Consider the following 17,301-nt stretch of genomic DNA (forward strand, 5'->3'; position numbering starts at 1 on the left):
TATGGTGTTTTTTTTCAGGTATGATAAGAGAAAGACCAGCCAGCTCAGGCACTGTGAGGTTACAATGTCTCCAGGCCAGAGGTCACTGGGCCTCTCTGGGCCTACAAACCAAACACACACACCTCATTGGGCCTAAGACTTCAAGAAAAGATAGTTTGCAAAGGACAGAGGAAAGAGAGAGATAAACTGTAAATAAGCTAGAGAGGACTGGATTAAAGTAACAGACGTAGAATAGATGGGTGAATTGAGGAACCATTAGTACTGATGGAGAGCGAGAGAAATTAATGGTAAATTTAAGAGCTGGTTCCAGGTCAGCTCCCCAGCCACCCATCAGAAGCCTGTCCCTCATTACTGGACAGTTATAGGGCCTTAGTCTGCAGGCTTCCATCTCTAAGAGAGCCACCTCTCTGGCTACCTGGGGAGATGTTAAACACGCACACACATACTGCTACGAGTGTGTCAGCTGAGGCTGACCCGAGTTGTAGTGGCTAACAAGCTCAGTTTACACCCCCGCTGGCCTCTCTTGGAGTTTTACTGCTGCCTGCCCGACTGCCACTTACATTCCTCAATTTATGGTGGCAAGCTTGGCTTCTACAGTCATGTCTAGTTGCTTTCATGGAAGCTGCAGTCATGAATGATTAGTCCAGTGACTGACTGGGAGCTACCACAGCCACGGCCTCTTATCACCCAATATAATGAGGTTTGTTTAACAACTCGGAACACACTGTGGATATAACATTCGAGCTATGGGAGTTCATTGGCAATGTTAGGTGCTAGATAGACAAACAATGCTTTTGTAAATAGAGAGACCCGTGTGTGTGTGTGTGTGTGTGTGTGTGTGTGTGTGTGTGTGTGTGTGTGTGTGTGTGTGTGTGTGTGTGTGTCTCGGTGGCGCCAGCTCAGGCTGAGAACCTCATAAACCCCTGCTGTCCACAGGCTGCCACCTTTGACAGAATGAAAAATCCCCCCGTGGGGGGAATTAACTCTGCTGGCTCTTTACGTACACACTCAAATTTGCAGTAAACAGCTTCCCCATTACTCATTCATACACTCATATTTACTTGATATGGTCATGCATATCTGATCCAGTCATACATTTGTGCACAAGGTTCGCTAAATACCAGAAACGCTCTCTTAAGTATAAAACACTGATAATATGATCCCAGAGGAAAGCTATGATGGGCCCCTTGTTGATATCCACTAATGTAGACCTAGTTGAGTCTCATGATTAGAAGTCTCATGATTAGCGACTTGTACATTTTCCACCAATGCTGTCATGTCATGGTAGGGTGCATAGTGTTTGCGCTCCAGTTGTGGCCCACAGAGCACATTCAAATGTAGACCATGTGGCCTCTGACAGTTGGGTGGTAAGGGCACTGTACTAGAGGTATGAATTGTGAATCACTTTGCTGATTTGAATTGTTCCGTTAAATTCAGTTTAAAGATTTGTAGTCACTGATCAGGGGTGGGACAAATTATCGATACAGCAATATGTCGTGTCGGACGAAGGGGTGATATACCATACGGCCACTGGAGCCAAATAATGATACTTTTGTTAAAGCATGCCGGTGCTTGAAAACAGATTCCCCTGCCAGTCTGACTTACCAGAGTCTCTACTTCATAACTAGAAGTCTAGAAGACTGAGTAAGACGCTCAAATTCTGTGAAACTGAGACCACAATGCAAATGATAAATATATGATTCGAGCTTTTTGCATTTTTAGGGGTCTTTTTTCCACTTCACTTTTACTGACATGGTGATGTCCCATAGATGAGTGTCTTGCAATGAATCGAATATCACTTCTGACTTCAGTTCAGTTCAGTAATGTTAGTAAGCTCGGTCTGTTGCTTGTTAAAGCTGTTAACGTTTAGTTTAGGACAAAACCACCTGTTACATATTTGCAACATTTATCACATCACGATTGTTTTCATTGCCTTTAATTAGCTTTTAACAAGAAGGCAATGTGGTGTATCTCAGCTGAACTGACAATGATTTATGACAGCTCTGATTCAGGATTGTGCAAGGACTCACTAGTATCAACATGTCCTAATGGCTCATAGGACTATTCTGTTATTATGTTATCCCAGGCCTTATTGAGTCAACCCAAGGTTTTGTTACATATTTAACGCTTTGATTTTGATCTCAGTGATTATTAAACCCTTGTTTGCATATGACGGAGCTGTCCAGTCTGCTGTGGTGCTGATTACTATTCATGTCTATTTCCATGTCCGTGACTACTAGTTGCATATCAATGCTCAAGTTTAATGTACAGCTGACTTGACCACAATCCATGTGTTCTAACTGTCCATGAATGTGCAGTTTGTGCTGTTAATCAGTTAAAGCCTAAAGTCTAAATTCATTTTCATCAGGATCAGCTATAGCATTTACTTAATCCAGATAGATATAATGCATGAGAGAGAGATATGAATAGATTTGATTTTGATTTTCATTAGTTCATTTTAAAGTTTGAAGGTTTCAATTCTAGAAACTACTGAGAGGCATCACAACTATTTTCAAATATTATTTCAAATATAATTCCCCACTGTAGTGTTTAACGAGGACATCAACAACACACACATGCACACATACTCAGGCCAACCTCTTTAAGACTGTGTTTGCACAGATTTGCCTCAGTCAAATTGTGTGTTTGTTTACAAACTGATCTTTTCACGTGTCTCCCTTGACAGCTGCTGATGGACAAACGTGTGGGTCTGAAGAGATATGAGCTGAATGGGAGAAAAGTGTTGTTCTACTTTGATGAGGTGAGTTTGTTGTGTCCATCAGGGCCTGAAGAATACTGTATGTGTGGTAATGGTGGATGAGGAGAGGGTTCCTCACTTGTTTGCACAGGATTAGGAAAATTTTGTGAGTGCAAGGTGTGTTTTATGTCTCTATGTTTGTATGCTTTTCTGGGTGTTCTTGTACATATTTTTTCTGTGTTTCTCACCCCCTCTTAGATCCCCAGCCAGTGTATGACGTGTGTGGCCTTTCAAGCTGTGAGGGAATACATTGTGGGCAAGACAGCGCCTGTTCCGGTCAAGATCTATGACTACTACGAACCAGGTGTGCCTCTGATGAATATTTTAAGTACTGCTCTTGAAAGAGTTACAGAGCAGGAAAACCGTATAACTCACCATGATTTATGAAGTGGCTTCTTTTTCGTAGAAATTGGATTTTTTTTTAAGTTTATGACCTAGTTATGGTGAGCGTCATCATTGTTTTGTGTGTGTGGATGTGTGAACGTGCCGGTGTGGGTCTGTGCTTGTCATGCAGCCTTTGAGGCCACCCGGTTCTACAATGTTAGCGAGAGCAGTCCGCTAGCACGGGAGCTGTGTGATGGACCCACTTGCAACGAGGTGGAAAGTTCGACCAATCAGTGGATAGGTGAGACTCATGCTATGTCCTTAGTGATTCACAGACACCACACATCCACTCGTCTATTAAAAATACTTATTTTTCCCCTGCAGGTTTTGTGCAGACAAACCAGTGCAACAATGTGTTTGGCTGCCTGGAGGAGGAGCAGTTTGAGCGCTGCACGTGCTACAGGGACTGCGGTTACGACGGGGAGCCAGTTTGTGGATCAGACGGGCAGCTGTACCAGAACCAGTGTCAGATGGAGGTGTTCGCCTGTCGAAACGGGACACGCATCAAGCAGGTCCCTCTGTCCCAGTGTCCTCATGGTAAGAGAGCCTTCATCGCACATCCCCTGAACTTTGGAGTTAAAATAACAACAATTCAATCACTATTGTTACCTGGTTCCAGACCTAGATTTCAGATACCCCTTCTCCACCAAATTAGCTACGCTTCTTGAACCGTTTCCAAGTAGTTTTGAGCAGAACCATTGTAAACGAGGATGCATCATCAACAGAGGGCATTGCACAATGCACGACGACCTGCAGAATATGACATGCACACAGAGAAACCTGCTTTTTTGGTTCAGAACTTTTTGGATTGCGAACCAATTTATTTTTCATCGAAATGCTTCAAACACTATAAAGTCTGACAGTGAATGAGAGTGACACAGCTGTACAGAGACAAGTCTTGAATCAACATGTTTCTTTGATCAGTTGAAAAACAGCTTCTGGGTCAACTGAAGATGACATTGACGTCACGACAGACGTTATTCGCGACTGTAACTCACACCGAAGTTTTCCTCCCTTAAGAGGAACAATGTGTGCGTTTGTAGGAGTGTGTTCACAGCAACTCTTGTGATGCTTGTGTTCTTTACGGGATACAGTAAGATGGATTTGCTTGAACTGGTGAGTTTGTAATCATCCACATGTCCACTGTGTACGCATGCACATGAAAGTGTGTCGATGCTCCTGTGTGTGTGCCGTGATCTGCGCTGTAGAAACAGCTGTTCAGGTGTTGAGCTGATTACTGGATGAGTTTTCTGAGGAGAGCTACCCATCGTACCCCCCCCCCCTCTCTCACTCTCTGCTGTATTACAGGGCTCTCTCCAAATGACAGAGTGCTTTTGTCCAGCCCTTTGAAATCCTTGTCACATTCCTTTCCGACGCACAGCCCAACAACAAAGGAGCCTTCATGTTGCGAAGCAGATTGGGGAAAAGGCATAGACAAAACTTTGGTGGGAAAAGACCTCGGTTTGTGCCAAGTGGTCATGCTGTAGATTATCAAAAGAGTCGTATTTTTGTTTCAAGCTCCCCGGCCTTGTTTGTTTGTGTTTGCTTGTGTGGGGGAGATTCGTGCCTCCGTTTCCCTGTTTTGAAAAGGAAAAAGATACAATTTGTTTCCACACATGGCCCCTCTGGCTATGGTTTGGTCCCTGCTATTTTTGGAAAGATTTTAATGCAGGCCTCTGTTGGGACTGAGTGTACATCATTGTTTTGCCAAGAAGTGTTGCTCAGTGGGGTGGATAATGCTTCTGGGCAGTATTTAGATTATGCAACACTGAAACTCTGTTGAAATCATTACTAGTTTTTTTTTCTTTCTTTTAGGGTGCTGTGGCAGCCACGTAAATGTGAATAATCTAATGTGTGTGTGTTTGTATTTGTTTCTATTTCCAGTGGAGACCACGGTGGAGGACAGACAACCAATAGCGAGCCAGGAGACTGAGCAGCCCTCAGTGCCTGTACAAACAGGTAACTTCATCTACCACACCTTTCCCTGCTCGGCTTTGCATCACCTCCCATCTCTCCCATCCACTCTCCTCTCAATCTCTCCTCAATCCTCTTGATTATGCTTGTTATTCATATACTTATATACATGTTCTGAGAATGAGCTGCATTTATATATCTACTGTCTGAATGCTACAGCTTTCTTTATTCAGAGTCTGCATCCATTTGTGAATTGTGTGTGTTTTCTTTTGTAATGTGTAGAAGAAGGAGTGAGGAACAAAGAGATGAAAGGGTGTGTAGGAGGTGTACAACTGAGAAAATAAAGGGGAGAAAGATAGTCAAAGAGGGACGAACAGGAGACAAGATGAAAGAGGAAAAGAGAAAAAGAGCAGGGCAGAAAGGGGGAAAGGTGGAGAAGAAGAAAGTAGATATGTAGGTGGAGTAAGTGGCAGCACATTCCCCTGCCACCACATCATGTCTACAATCGGCGGGATAAATAGGTGGATAGGTTTCACACTGCGGGCTTGATTGTTGCTCTGCCATGAGCTTAGATCAGCTGCCACTTCCAGCGAGGCAGCCAGAGAATTCCTGATAGGATGTTTGGCTGCGTGCGGAGGGAGGATGTAGCTGTGTTACACTTGGCAGGGAGAACATTAAAAAGGAACCGCAGTCATTCACAAGTTGCAGAAGTGTGCGTACTGTGTGTGCACGGATTGCATGTGGTACTACGTGTGTGTAACATTAAGGTCCTCCTGGATGAATGTTTGAGTTGTGTACAGGTGTGTGTGTGTGTGTGAGTGTGAGTGTGTGTGTGTGCGTGTGTGTGTGATGTGGCACAGCCTGCACTGACTTGTTTCCCAGCCTGCAGCTCCAGGTAGGTAGCTGCGGCTCACAAAACTTCTCTCAGTCAAAGCCTCCTTAGTACAAAAGCTAACGCTTCACACTCACCACAGGAATGCTGTTATGTACACACACACACACACACACACACACACACACACAGACACGTATATCTATACATGCACGCACACATACATGTATTGCATGTTGACACAGGCAAATTCTCCCACACACACACAGCTATAATATGATAACCCTGGGCTGATTAGATTGAATAAGTACTGTAAAAATACAGTCATTGTAAACCATTAGAATGTTGACGACATGCCCGCCAAGTGCACCCAGAGTGTAATAGGTGAAGGAGGGCTGTGCCAAGGAAATGACAGTTTCCACTGGAACAGCGGAGGAAGCTGAAGCTCTGGAATTAGCTTCCTTGTGCAGACTTGTCTTATTAGTGAACTTGTACCAGAGGACAGCATACATACAGTATAATGGATACACACTTGCACGCTTCATTTGAGAGAACATTTTCCTTCATGTGAAGTTTAATTTCTCACTTTAAGAATCAAACGTTAACATGTTATTTTTGTGCGCTTGTTTGTGTTTGTTTGGATTCAAGTCCAACTTGTGCCACAAACTTTTATTATAAGATCTAGCCACAGTGGACTGATGGGTACTCATAGTAAAATGAACATGTAGCAAAGCTATATTCAAAAAGTGTGATTTTATAGTAGCATGCTATGTGAGAATGCAACATTTTAAGCAGGGAGGGACCCCTACTGTCTGTGAGGGGGTATTGCTGCATGAGTTTCTAATGTAGAGGATATTAAAGGTGCCCTGTGGAGTTTTCTTGTCAACAAACAAAAGTTATGTTTCCTTTCAGTGTTTCTCACCAAAAAGCATTGTGGGTATCCTTGAGGTCTAACAAATGTGTTAAAAGCATTTTCTTTTGTAAAGACAATTTTTGGTAAAAGTTTTAACCCTGCTAGTTTAGGCCATTTTTACTGTCAACTTTCTTCTTCTTCCCTGCCTTTGTCGTGGCTTTACCGTTTCTTTGTGCGTCGCTGCCACCTGTCAAATAGTGGTATAAAATAAAACCATTAGGAATGCATATCGAATCGCATGCATGTATCTGTGTTCTCAAACAAAATATATAAAAACCACACTGCTCCAACACAACAACACGACTAGTGGTCAAAAACTCCACTGGGTACCTTTTAAGGTTCAACCCCATTTAAAATTTCTATGAATTTATAAAGCAATTTATAAAGAAAAGCACCATAATACATTGAAACAACAGAGTTTGGTTTGAACGGTGCCTCTGAAAAACCTCTGTTTGGAGCCCTAACACTTTGCCCTTCACTCCAATCTCCCCAGGTGAAGAGGAGCAGGGGTCCATGGCAGAGGTGTCATACTACTCCTATGAATACGACCCAGATTCCGAGCCTTTCCTCGCTGATGCAGACGGCGGGGACCATTTTGACCTTCCTGAAGGTGGAGGGGATGTAGACCAGAAGGTGCTCCTGCCAGCAGATACCCAGCTACCCACACTGGACACAAAAAACACCCCTGAGCGATGGTATGAGTGGCTCCATCATGCTTTTGCTTGTTTTGTATGGACTTGATTTTTAATCAGACTTAGGGTTTATGGATCTCTGCCATAGTGTGTTTTACTTAGAGCTTAAAGGATACTGCTGGTGTTATTTGATATCTGTATATGTCTTACTGTCCACAAACCCCATGAAGAAACAAAAGGGGGAAGTTATATACTAAAACTATCTGTTGATGAAGGTTCTTTGTCATCCAGGTCGTGGTAAGTGCTGTATCGTAGGCAACTGGACGTGTTTCAGTTTCTTGGCGGGGCCTTAGTCCTTGGTGATAATATTAAGGAGACATATTATGCTCATATTCAGGGTCATTATTTTATTTTGGGTTACTACTAGTGTAGTAGTAGGTTTTGACTGTGTCTGAGCTGATCTTACAATGAAAGTCTGTCCTGTTTTCTTGTCGTCCACAGAAACGCCCACAGAGTGAAGCCATACCCGCCTCCAAATTGTACATTATTTGTGAATATGCTAGTGAATGGAAAGAGAAGAGAGAATCGGGACTCGCTCAGCCTGAAAGGAAGAGACAGTGGAGTCTGGAGAATGAGAGTGTGGCTTTGTGTGAGAGTGTACGTGTTGATGCCTTTATACAGTGGTGTGTGCGATTGGATGTGACTGTGTGCATGACTGCTATTGAATTAGTTAGTGTCCTCCAGACTTCAGTGTTTCTTCCTCCAGTCTCAGAGTCACCGATAGGCACCATAGCGTCTTTGTTATTCACTGTACTGCCTTTATAATCACTAGAACAAATAATCAAGTATTTATGTTTGTAATTACACCTGACTTTAAGCAAAATATTTTGTTATATTTTCTATCTGTGGTATTTATTTGTAGCTAGAGATCATATCATTTTTTTTTTTTTTTTTTGGTCATTGCCCGCCCATACAGTCTACTTTTTGCCCTCGTGGTTCTTTGAGTTCAAACAAAAGATATATGCTGTCAAAGGCTTTTTTTTTTTCTTTCATAGCAAGCTTTAACCCAATTATTGAAATGTTTGATGAAATTCCTTTGCTGGTATCCTGCTGGAAAAAGACATATGCTAACCATATGCTTTACAGAAACATAAGCTCAAATGTTTTTCATTTTTCAGATTTTTCTTTTTGCCTTTATTAGACAGCACAGTAGAGGTCGACAGGAAACATAAGGAAAGAGAAGGGGGACTGACATTACATTTACACGATGTATGTCGTTGGGCCACTTTTCCAACCAGGACGGAAATGTTTCTGGAAGCATCATCTACTCTCAAGTCACCTCTCACCTTACCTACCTTGAGATTTGATTGTACAGTTCATAAGCTATTTTTGTTTTTGTTAAATTTTGATTCGTGAAGCAATCAACTTAAAAATCAAGAATGAAGTTTTGAATTCCTGTAAATGTACCAAATTGGATGAAATGTAGCCCGTATTCATATCAAATATTGTGCTTTTTAAAACAAACAAGAATAAAATTTGTATACAATCCAAGGTTTTGCTTTTTGTTGACTTTACACTCTCACTCCTGCTTCTTTTTTAGCCTGTTGCAGCTACAACTTTAGGGAAGAGATACCTTGAAATAACCTTTAAGAACAATATGATCTCTACAGCTGCAGCACAGTACATTTATCTGCTCCACTAGCAGAGGAGCTGCTGTGCAGTTGTTCATGAAAGCTGTGTTGCTCCATTTCCTTTGAAAGGCTAGTTAAGTCTGGAGATAATTTCCTGTCAGCAGTGAGCTGTATTACAACCCTGCTGCTTCAGAGAGCCCTCTGCTTTGATAACCGACTCTCTGATCCCTGGCATGCTCCTGTGTTGGAGACACAAAGCATGAACGTGTGTGTATCAGTTGTGTACACACAACCTCTTGAGTTTGAGTGTGCACCGTATGTGTTTGTTTAACTGCTCACAACAGATTCGGGTTACCAAAGCAACAGTGCGGGAGAGAGTTAGAGCCTGTTAAAGTTTAATGTTTGTTTCTCTGCAAACGTCACTTGTCGACCCTCTCGGTTACTGTGGCCTCCAGCAGCTCGGGCCTTTAAACGACTCCTTCAAATCCCAACTACAAATCATCACTGGGATTAGAGGAGATCAAAGAGGGCTAAACTGCTGTAACTGCATCTGGGTAATCTGTTTGACCTGAAGTTAAAGATGAGACACCGGAGGGATGTATGTTGGCACTTCAGATGAAAGTACTCTGCCTGTAACTGCTCCGGGGGTGCTGCACTGCATCTGACCCTGCTGCATCTGTGTTGGGGCTTTGTGTGTGTGTGCGTGTGTGTGCGTGTGTGTGTGTGTGTGCAGAAAATGTTTCCAACACAGTGCGCACTTTCAAGGCAGTATTGTGCATGTACTCATATTTCGGGTAAAACTTATGAAACTTCACAAAAATGTTGATTTTTAGGAATTACTCCTCCAGCCTAAATGGAAAAAACAGTGTACTTCTGGCAGCCTCTGTGGCAACCGCATGCCTGGCTGAAGAGTGATATTGCGTCTCCACACTGCGATGAGCAGAAAGAGTGAAAGGAGAAAGGAGGGAGAGGGGGATCTTGGTTTCATGGTTTGCAGGGGGAGCTAGCATTACATGAGAGTGAATTGGAGTGATGACATTGTTCCTAAGTACCAGCTGAGTGCACCTATACATCCACCTCTCCCTGTGGAGGAAGGGCTATTCACCTGTCCAAGCCACCACAGACAAAGGGACAAACAGGCAGATAGACAAAACCCCCTCCAGTGGAGAGTCCGCTCTGCTGTTGACACTTTGATGTGTATTATACGTCTCAGGTTTCCTGATTGTTTTCAGAGGAAATTAGGGATTGATTCTGGATCATCCAGGGTTCTGGCTTTCACTGTAAGCTGCCGGGGCGTGGGTGATGCTGGATCCAGGAGAAACAATACTGATCGTATATGAAGAAAGACCAGCAGGATGGATATGGATTAAGGAATGAGGTGCTTCTCTGATGCTCATCTGATGACTGAATGTCAAAGTATGCAGCCCTTAGTTCTGACTGAAAGGGGGAATTACCTGTGAAAAGAAGGTGCCTTGAAGGTTTTTTTTTTATGATTATTATTTCTTTGGCCATCTTCTTGTTGTTTTGACTGACATGTTGTGTGAATGTTTCATTCGTATTGCTACCATTGAGGTATTCCTGAAGCATCCATCACTTCTATGACGAGTCAAATGGAGAAAAAATACCCAGTAATCGCAGGGAGAGAAAAAGGTACGTTCATCAATAGACAATGAGTTCTTACAAAATCCTGTGTAAAGGCATCAGTATCATTATAAATGTCCAGTTGGTCACTTGTGGTCGTTTCATAATTTCAAAGGGAGAGCACTGACTTGAGCAGAGTGGAGGATTTCTCAGCATGCAGACCTGCCAGGACTTGCTCCTCTCTGTGAAAAATGCTCCCACTTGCTCGACTGAACACTTGTATGCTGATGCAATGCTTTGCCCTAGGTTGTGTCTTGATGTGTGCTGCACGCCGCTCTGATCCAGTATACATGATAGTCAAACAATCTGAGCTCTCAGCTAATTGGCTGCCAGTTATAAGGTCTCTGACTAGAATGATGATGCAGGACGAATGCAGATACAGACTCTCATACCGGAGTTTATCAGCTGAGTGGTGACAGATATTTGGAAGCCATTTTTAATCATTTTAGTTAGAGTACCATGTCCCAATCACCAGGTAGTGGAGCCCCGAGGCATTGTTGATTACTGTCTTAATATCTCTTTCTCATTTTGAGAAATGGCATCATAAATACAAGATGACAGAGGGATAAGTACCTTATTCTCAGAAAACCAGACAGGCAAATAAGGTATTAGAAATACTTTTATCCAGATTTCAATAACATTTTTCTCCTACATTTTTTTCATGCAACCAAGGGAATATTCTGCCTGTTTATATTCCGCCTTGTTTCCTGCGTCTTATTTAAAATTATGATATAATTTACACTTGAATAGTTTTGTTAAACAGCAATAATAAATGGTCTTCAGATTTGATCACAATATATTGTTTTTACTTGTTTGAGTAAATACAAATAGTTAAAAATAAAAATGATTACTGTGATTTAATAGCCTAATTCATGCAATTAAAGTGTGGCCATCACATGCTAATTACACAGCAACTGTTCCTGAAGTACACTTATTTGCACAGGAACTTCATTACACACACAGCTTCAGAAGAAGTCCAGGTGCTTGCAGGAATTACAGAAGCAAAGAGTTGCAGATCTGTTTAAATGTAAATGTCTCTTATGTGCATGTCTTTGTCCTTTGTGCTCTGTAAATGTATTTTATAAGCTATAGTGTGTATGTGTGATATTTGTGCCTGTCTCTAGGGCCAGGACCTGGGCGCTATGGGCTTCCTCCCACCATTGGATTTGTTGGCCATGATTTCACCAAGATAACAAGCCCCGCCTATTCTTTCCATGGCAGGATGAGTGACAATAGTGAGCTCTTTGTATAACTTTAGATTTATCATATAGCAAGGCTACAGAGCTACAGAGGGAACACTCTTTATTTATGTAACCAAACACTTTGATATGGTCCAACTTAGCAACATTTCTCTGGTAGAGTGATGGGCTGTATTCTGTTATGTGGGATTAAAGCCATTTGTATACATCTTAAGTGGTGTAATATCAACATAAAGCCACTAGGGGGAGACAGTACCTCATATTTCTGTAGATATCTCACCTTATGCTCATCTAGCCAGTTTATTTAAAACTGACAGAAGAGATAATATATTAAATTGATCGTAAATGTTTACTTTCCCTGCAGTGTATTGTGTTGACTCAAGTCCAGGGCCTAAGTATCACATTGATGCAAAAGTCACTCGGTTCGGAAGGGATGGCACCCCTGCATACTCAATGTTGGGCCGCATGAAAGCAGAGAGTAAGTCCCAATTCATTAAGAATATTCAGAAGTGTTATTTTGAGAAGTTGAACTGCTTCATGAATCAATTCATATGTTGTGATGATGAATTTTAAGTAAGACTGAACTAATAGTAATAACATGATTTTGAAACAGATCTGCATCAATTAGTCAAAAAATGAATCAAAGGATAATTAATTGCCAGCTACCTTATTAATATTGTAAATATTAAGAGTTTGAATTTCTTCTCCAAAACTACATAGTGCCCCTTTATTTTTCAAGAAAAATGTCAAACATGTATTGGTTCCAGCTTCTTAAATGTATGTATATATTTATGATAGTTAATGACATGTCTTTGGGTTTTGGACTGTTGGCAGGACAAAATAAGTAATTTGGGTTCTGGGAAATTGTGATGGGCATCTTTCACAATTTATAGACTTTATAGACTAAACGATTGATCAATAATGAAAATAATTGTTGGTTTCAGTCCTGTTCTGCAAAAACATTTGTTGTTGACACCTCTACAGATTCAGTGTCAGCTGTTATAACCAACAACCTGAACCCTGCTAAGTATACACACTCTTAACATATGGTGTTGATGGGTTATATTATTCAACTGTTTTCTGTTGACTAGAGGAGCTATTCCAGACACCAGGACCAGGTGCATACAGCCCTGAGAAAGCCCCGCCGTGCAACCTCCAACGCAGACCCCCGTCCTACACAATGAGCTCTCGTACCCACTATAGAGGCACCGACGCAGTACCTGCTCCTAACAAGTATTGTCTCCCTCCTCTCATGGGCCCTCAAGTCCCTAACAAGCCGGCCAGCGCAAGCTACACGATGTCAGGCAGTTACAGCACAGGGGGACCATCTGTGGATTTAGCCAAGACGCCAGGGCCATGCAGATACAACAGTACAGACCCGAGTGTTTATTTACCCCGACAGCCAGCCTTTTCCATGCTTGGACGTCACAACTTACCCAGAGATGCCACCAAGAAACCCGGCCCTGGAACGTATAACCCAGAGAGAGTGACAGTTCACAAGGCTCGGGCACCAGCCTACTCCCTGGGCATCAGACACTCAGAGTTTGTTACTCCACTGGTTGTCAATGTTTCTGACTGAACATCGAAAAACAACATAATCTAGGAGAAAAAAATATTCATGAGCAAGCATATGTGAAGAAGTACATTTTATTTTGTTCTTTCAGCAACAAAGAACTTGTTGAATCAGCCACGACTCACTGTCAAAATTTATAATATCTAGAAATAATATTATGTACACAACACAAATAAAGTTTAAAGAACAAATGTTCAAACACAGAAAGCTCTTTTGTGAAAATCAGGGGTTTGATAAAAATAAAACCCTGCGCCTGTATAACCACTCAGTAAATAAATCAATTACAACAAAATGGCATCACAGACATTTAAAATAGGCATTAAAATGTACAGTTGACAGGCAAACGTTCACCTTCATATTGTCTGAAAGGTTATCAGTCACAGTGGAATCAATTTGCCTCTCATTACCTCTAAAAATTGAGGGAGTTTGAAAAGACAAAAAAAATAACTAAAAGGTTTTCTACACAATACATTAGAACATATGTAGAGATGTTTGTAGGAGAGATGTATGGTCCCGAGACAATACAAATCAGCAAAGATGATAGCAGGCATTTACAGATGGTTCCCATTTAATCCTTTGGGAGAGGTCTTCTGAAAAGCAGTATGTGTGGCTCTGGAGAGTGAAGCAAAGAAGAAGAGAGCGTCAGCTCATCCACAGTACAGCAGTTACACCATACAGTGTCATTCATAAGCTGTGATTCATGTGTATATAACTTTTCTAATGGCACATGCTAGGAGCTAGGATATGTTTCTTGTCCACCTGAATACAACACTCACATGCTGACATACAGGTGCTGTAATACAGGAGTTACGGGTCACTGTGATCATGCCCCTTCTTCATGTGCAACCCTTTGCGGCAAACTACAATGCAGGAAATGGCTTGGGCTGCTCAATATTTTTCTGACAGATATTACAATTGTGATATGATTCACAATTAGTGGTAATGATCATTTTCGCATTAGTTTTTATTTTCAGTGGGAAAAAAAACATTAGTCATGATGATGTGACATGGTCTACTCTGTAACAAACAAATGTTTTCTTACAACTGGACTACAAGATTTGTAGGCCAGAACATCCCTGCAGCTGTACAGCACTTCTTTATAATGCTGTTTTACCTTTATCAAAACATCGTAGCTTTTTGCAATTCAGATATTGCAATTGGCCATAATGCAATTTCCATTATATTGTGATTCATTGTGCAACACTAGAAATGGCTGACTACAGAGTCCTCCTGTGCAAAAATGCATTCTGAAGTAATGTAGTAAACTAAAATGAGGCTTCAGCAGTCTGAGCGAGAAATACCAAGACAGTATTTTCCAAAAGTACAAAATTCCATCACTAAACTTCTCTGAACAGTGTTTCCTGGCTGAGCTCAAGTGGTGCGATAGTACTGTTTGCAAAAAGAGTTAATGTATAACTAAATGTTTGCCTTTGGAAATAAACATTTAGGGCGGTCAAAATGTCAGATTTTCACAATATGATTATTGTCGCCAAACAAATTCACATCTACAATATCAAAATATCTATAGAAAATGTGTAAAGAAAAACACTAGTAGTCAATTTCATCTTTAACTTTGTTTACTGTGAGTTTTGTCTCTTTTGTGGCAAATAAACTGCACTCAAAATATGAGTGTAGGGAAGTGGAGAGAGAATCTGTAACCAAAATTATTTTTTTTTAAAAATTAAATAAAAAATACAAAAACAAAAATTACACTTAATGAATAATGAAAAGGAAACCAAATAAACTGATAAATAAACGATTATTCACATGATATTATCATATGTGCATTATTAGCAAGGCTTGGGCCGATATTAAATTTTCTTGTCACGATTATCCTGTCCAGCATAATTGCAATTCACGATATTATCCAGATAATCATCAAAAATATTTGTAAAACTTTAGGATAAAAACTAAAATTGCATGAAAAATGACTTGAATCACTTTAACCTTACATTTTGTTAGGAAAAAAATATTTTTTTATTGCGTCACAGATAGGACACACATCTTTTTTTGCATGTGACAAACAATAAGATAATCTAACATTAGTAATCATAAATCACAAGGTTGTATAAACAAATAGTGGTACTCTCATCTCCGTCGATTTTTAGTTTGGAAACTGTAGTATTTACTCACATCTATAAAGTGCACACCATGCCTTTAGCTATGGGCTTAGGTAATTCAAAATAAATCAGGAAGCCAATATATGACTGTATGTCAGCAAGCTAGACAGCTTTTTCAAGTCATTCATGTGAAGATATTTAAAATTATCTCAATTCATGATTATCCCGATAAATAAAAATTCAACATAAACAACTTATTGTGAGTGTTTTTTATGGCCATCCACGATAAAATCTTTTAGCATCCCATCGCTATTATTAACATGATTAGACTCCCCTGTACCCATTTGATTTGACTAACCAAGAATGCTGAAATCATGATACATTACAATGCATTTTTGCACAGATTAAGGACTGTAGATTTTGTCCCTCTTATTGACACTGTAGAAAATTCTCTTCATTCTAGTCAGTAAGGACTAAATGATTGATTACACTGACCAATAGCTCTTTTATAAACATTAAGGCCTGTGAGCATTGTTTTAAAACAAGACTTCGGGAAAATGTGAACCTATCCCTTGAAGGTGCATTTTGTAGTTTTGGGGAGGGATTGTTAATCAGAAGCAGAAAATAAGCAGCTTTATACAGTTTTACTTGTTTATATTGGTAGGACCCTTCTAAGTGGCCAGCTTTCCATATTGGACCACTGTTCTGGGGACCTTATTTCCCCTCCGAGGGCAACTTGTTTGTTCAGTTATGGAAATATAAATCATCCAATACATATTTCTGAGCTAATATTGTAAAGATTGCCTTTCTGAGTTGGAATTTATTTTCCAGTCCACAGTTCCTCACCTGGTTTGTGGATCATGTAGTGGATCCAGCCCTGGCTCTGCTGCACCCCGATTCCTCTCCACTCGTCTTCTGCCATCAGGTGGGAGGTGGGCACCAGCTTAGACAGCTGCTTGGGAAGCACAACATGCCTATGGGAAGATAGTTACATAAAAACTGTCAAGATAGAACCAGTGACGCTGGGCCTCAGAAAACATGTTTACCAAAAGGACAATCGAGCAGTAAACATCGAGGATACTACAGCTGCAGGGATGTCATAGGCACAACGTTCAAACGGTTTGAACATTAACCATAACGTCAGGGTAGCGGTTAGCATGGCTAGCTGGGGGTTGTTCTGACTGCTGTTATCACAGTTAAAAATCCTAGCATCATTGTAATCCAAATCACCTTCTCATTCCTGTCTTTAACTAGCGTAAATCACCCGCATCACAGAGAAGTTGACCGCAGACGCTGACGTTATGATGGGCCACGTAGCTAACCTCACCAAGCTGTGATTTAAGCTAACGTTAACGGACTTCTGAAAACAGAGACGCCAGGGACGTTTATCATACCTGTACTCGAACTCCTCATCGGTGTACTTGTCGGAATAGTAAATCTGCTTTTTCGACATCTTCAGTTGACGATAGCGAGCAAAGCTGAAGCCCAGAAAGTTGTTTTTGGGGGATGTTAACTAGGCAGCGCACGAACTTAGCTACAGAAGAGCTCAACGGGCTGCTGTCATCTGCCGCTGTTTTCACAGGATAATTCAAACCCCAACGGCTGCCCGCATTCACCGGATTGGTCGAGGCAGCGGCACGTGGACGTCCCGTCTAAATAGATCGTCTATGTTTGAGAAGAGGATGCACTCGGCTGCGAAAGCGCTGCTCTTCAACGAGGAAGTAAAGTAGTTGTGTACTTCCCTGTAAGTTCTTTAGAAACATA

General features: G+C 41.2%; 3 protein-coding genes across 3 annotated transcripts in view; 2 read left to right on the forward strand and 1 right to left on the reverse strand.

Annotated features, from left to right (window-relative positions):
• Positions 1 to 8,952, forward strand: part of cpamd8 (C3 and PZP like alpha-2-macroglobulin domain containing 8) — a 44,631-nt gene extending 35,679 nt beyond the window's left edge. Inside the window, exons 38-44 of the mRNA XM_073476561.1 lie at positions 2,687 to 2,761; positions 2,957 to 3,062; positions 3,273 to 3,383; positions 3,467 to 3,679; positions 5,027 to 5,101; positions 7,295 to 7,496; positions 7,935 to 8,952. Coding sequence (XP_073332662.1) covers positions 2,687 to 2,761; positions 2,957 to 3,062; positions 3,273 to 3,383; positions 3,467 to 3,679; positions 5,027 to 5,101; positions 7,295 to 7,496; position 7,935 — 783 coding nt within the window. The 3' untranslated portion in view covers positions 7,936 to 8,952. The remainder of the gene's footprint in view (positions 1 to 2,686; positions 2,762 to 2,956; positions 3,063 to 3,272; positions 3,384 to 3,466; positions 3,680 to 5,026; positions 5,102 to 7,294; positions 7,497 to 7,934) is intronic.
• Positions 8,953 to 10,662: 1,710 nt separating this feature from the next.
• On the forward strand, positions 10,663 to 13,483 carry cimap1d (CIMAP1 family member D). Its single transcript, XM_073477285.1, has 4 exons — positions 10,663 to 10,714; positions 11,830 to 11,940; positions 12,269 to 12,382; positions 12,996 to 13,483. The coding sequence occupies exons 1-4, from the start codon at positions 10,663 to 10,665 to the stop codon at positions 13,481 to 13,483; spliced, it is 765 nt and encodes a 254-aa protein (XP_073333386.1).
• Positions 13,484 to 13,537: 54 nt separating this feature from the next.
• On the reverse strand, positions 13,538 to 17,108 carry cks2 (CDC28 protein kinase regulatory subunit 2). Its single transcript, XM_073476632.1, has 3 exons — positions 16,932 to 17,108; positions 16,384 to 16,511; positions 13,538 to 14,089 (listed from the first exon to the last, which is right to left on the reverse strand). Exons 1-3 carry the CDS (start codon positions 16,988 to 16,990, stop codon positions 14,046 to 14,048), a joined length of 231 nt encoding a protein of 76 aa, XP_073332733.1. The 5' UTR covers positions 16,991 to 17,108; the 3' UTR covers positions 13,538 to 14,045.
• Between the last annotated feature and the right edge of the window lie 193 nt (positions 17,109 to 17,301).

Source organism: Pagrus major, chromosome 11, assembly GCF_040436345.1.
Source record: "Pagrus major chromosome 11, Pma_NU_1.0".
Taxonomy (NCBI): Eukaryota; Metazoa; Chordata; class Actinopteri; order Spariformes; family Sparidae; genus Pagrus; species Pagrus major.

What these genes read in the sequence shown, in the direction of transcription:
- cimap1d (XM_073477285.1), top strand. Translation starts at nt 10,663, where the DNA reads ATGACGAGTCAAATGGAGAAAAAATACCCAGTAATCGCAGGGAGAGAA. An exon ending in AATCGCAGGGAGAGAAAAAG is followed by an intron (nt 10,715 to 11,829) that starts GTACGTTCATCA and finishes GCCTGTCTCTAG; the next exon opens with GGCCAGGACCTGGGCGCTAT. An exon ending in TGGCAGGATGAGTGACAATA is followed by an intron (nt 11,941 to 12,268) that starts GTGAGCTCTTTG and finishes CTTTCCCTGCAG; the next exon opens with TGTATTGTGTTGACTCAAGT.
- cks2 (XM_073476632.1), bottom strand. Translation starts at nt 16,990, where the DNA reads ATGTCGAAAAAGCAGATTTACTATTCCGACAAGTACACCGATGAGGAG. An exon ending in GATGAGGAGTTCGAGTACAG is followed by an intron (nt 16,512 to 16,931) that starts GTATGATAAACG and finishes ATCTTCCCATAG; the next exon opens with GCATGTTGTGCTTCCCAAGC. An exon ending in CTACATGATCCACAAACCAG is followed by an intron (nt 14,090 to 16,383) that starts GTGAGGAACTGT and finishes TTCACTCTCCAG; the next exon opens with AGCCACACATACTGCTTTTC.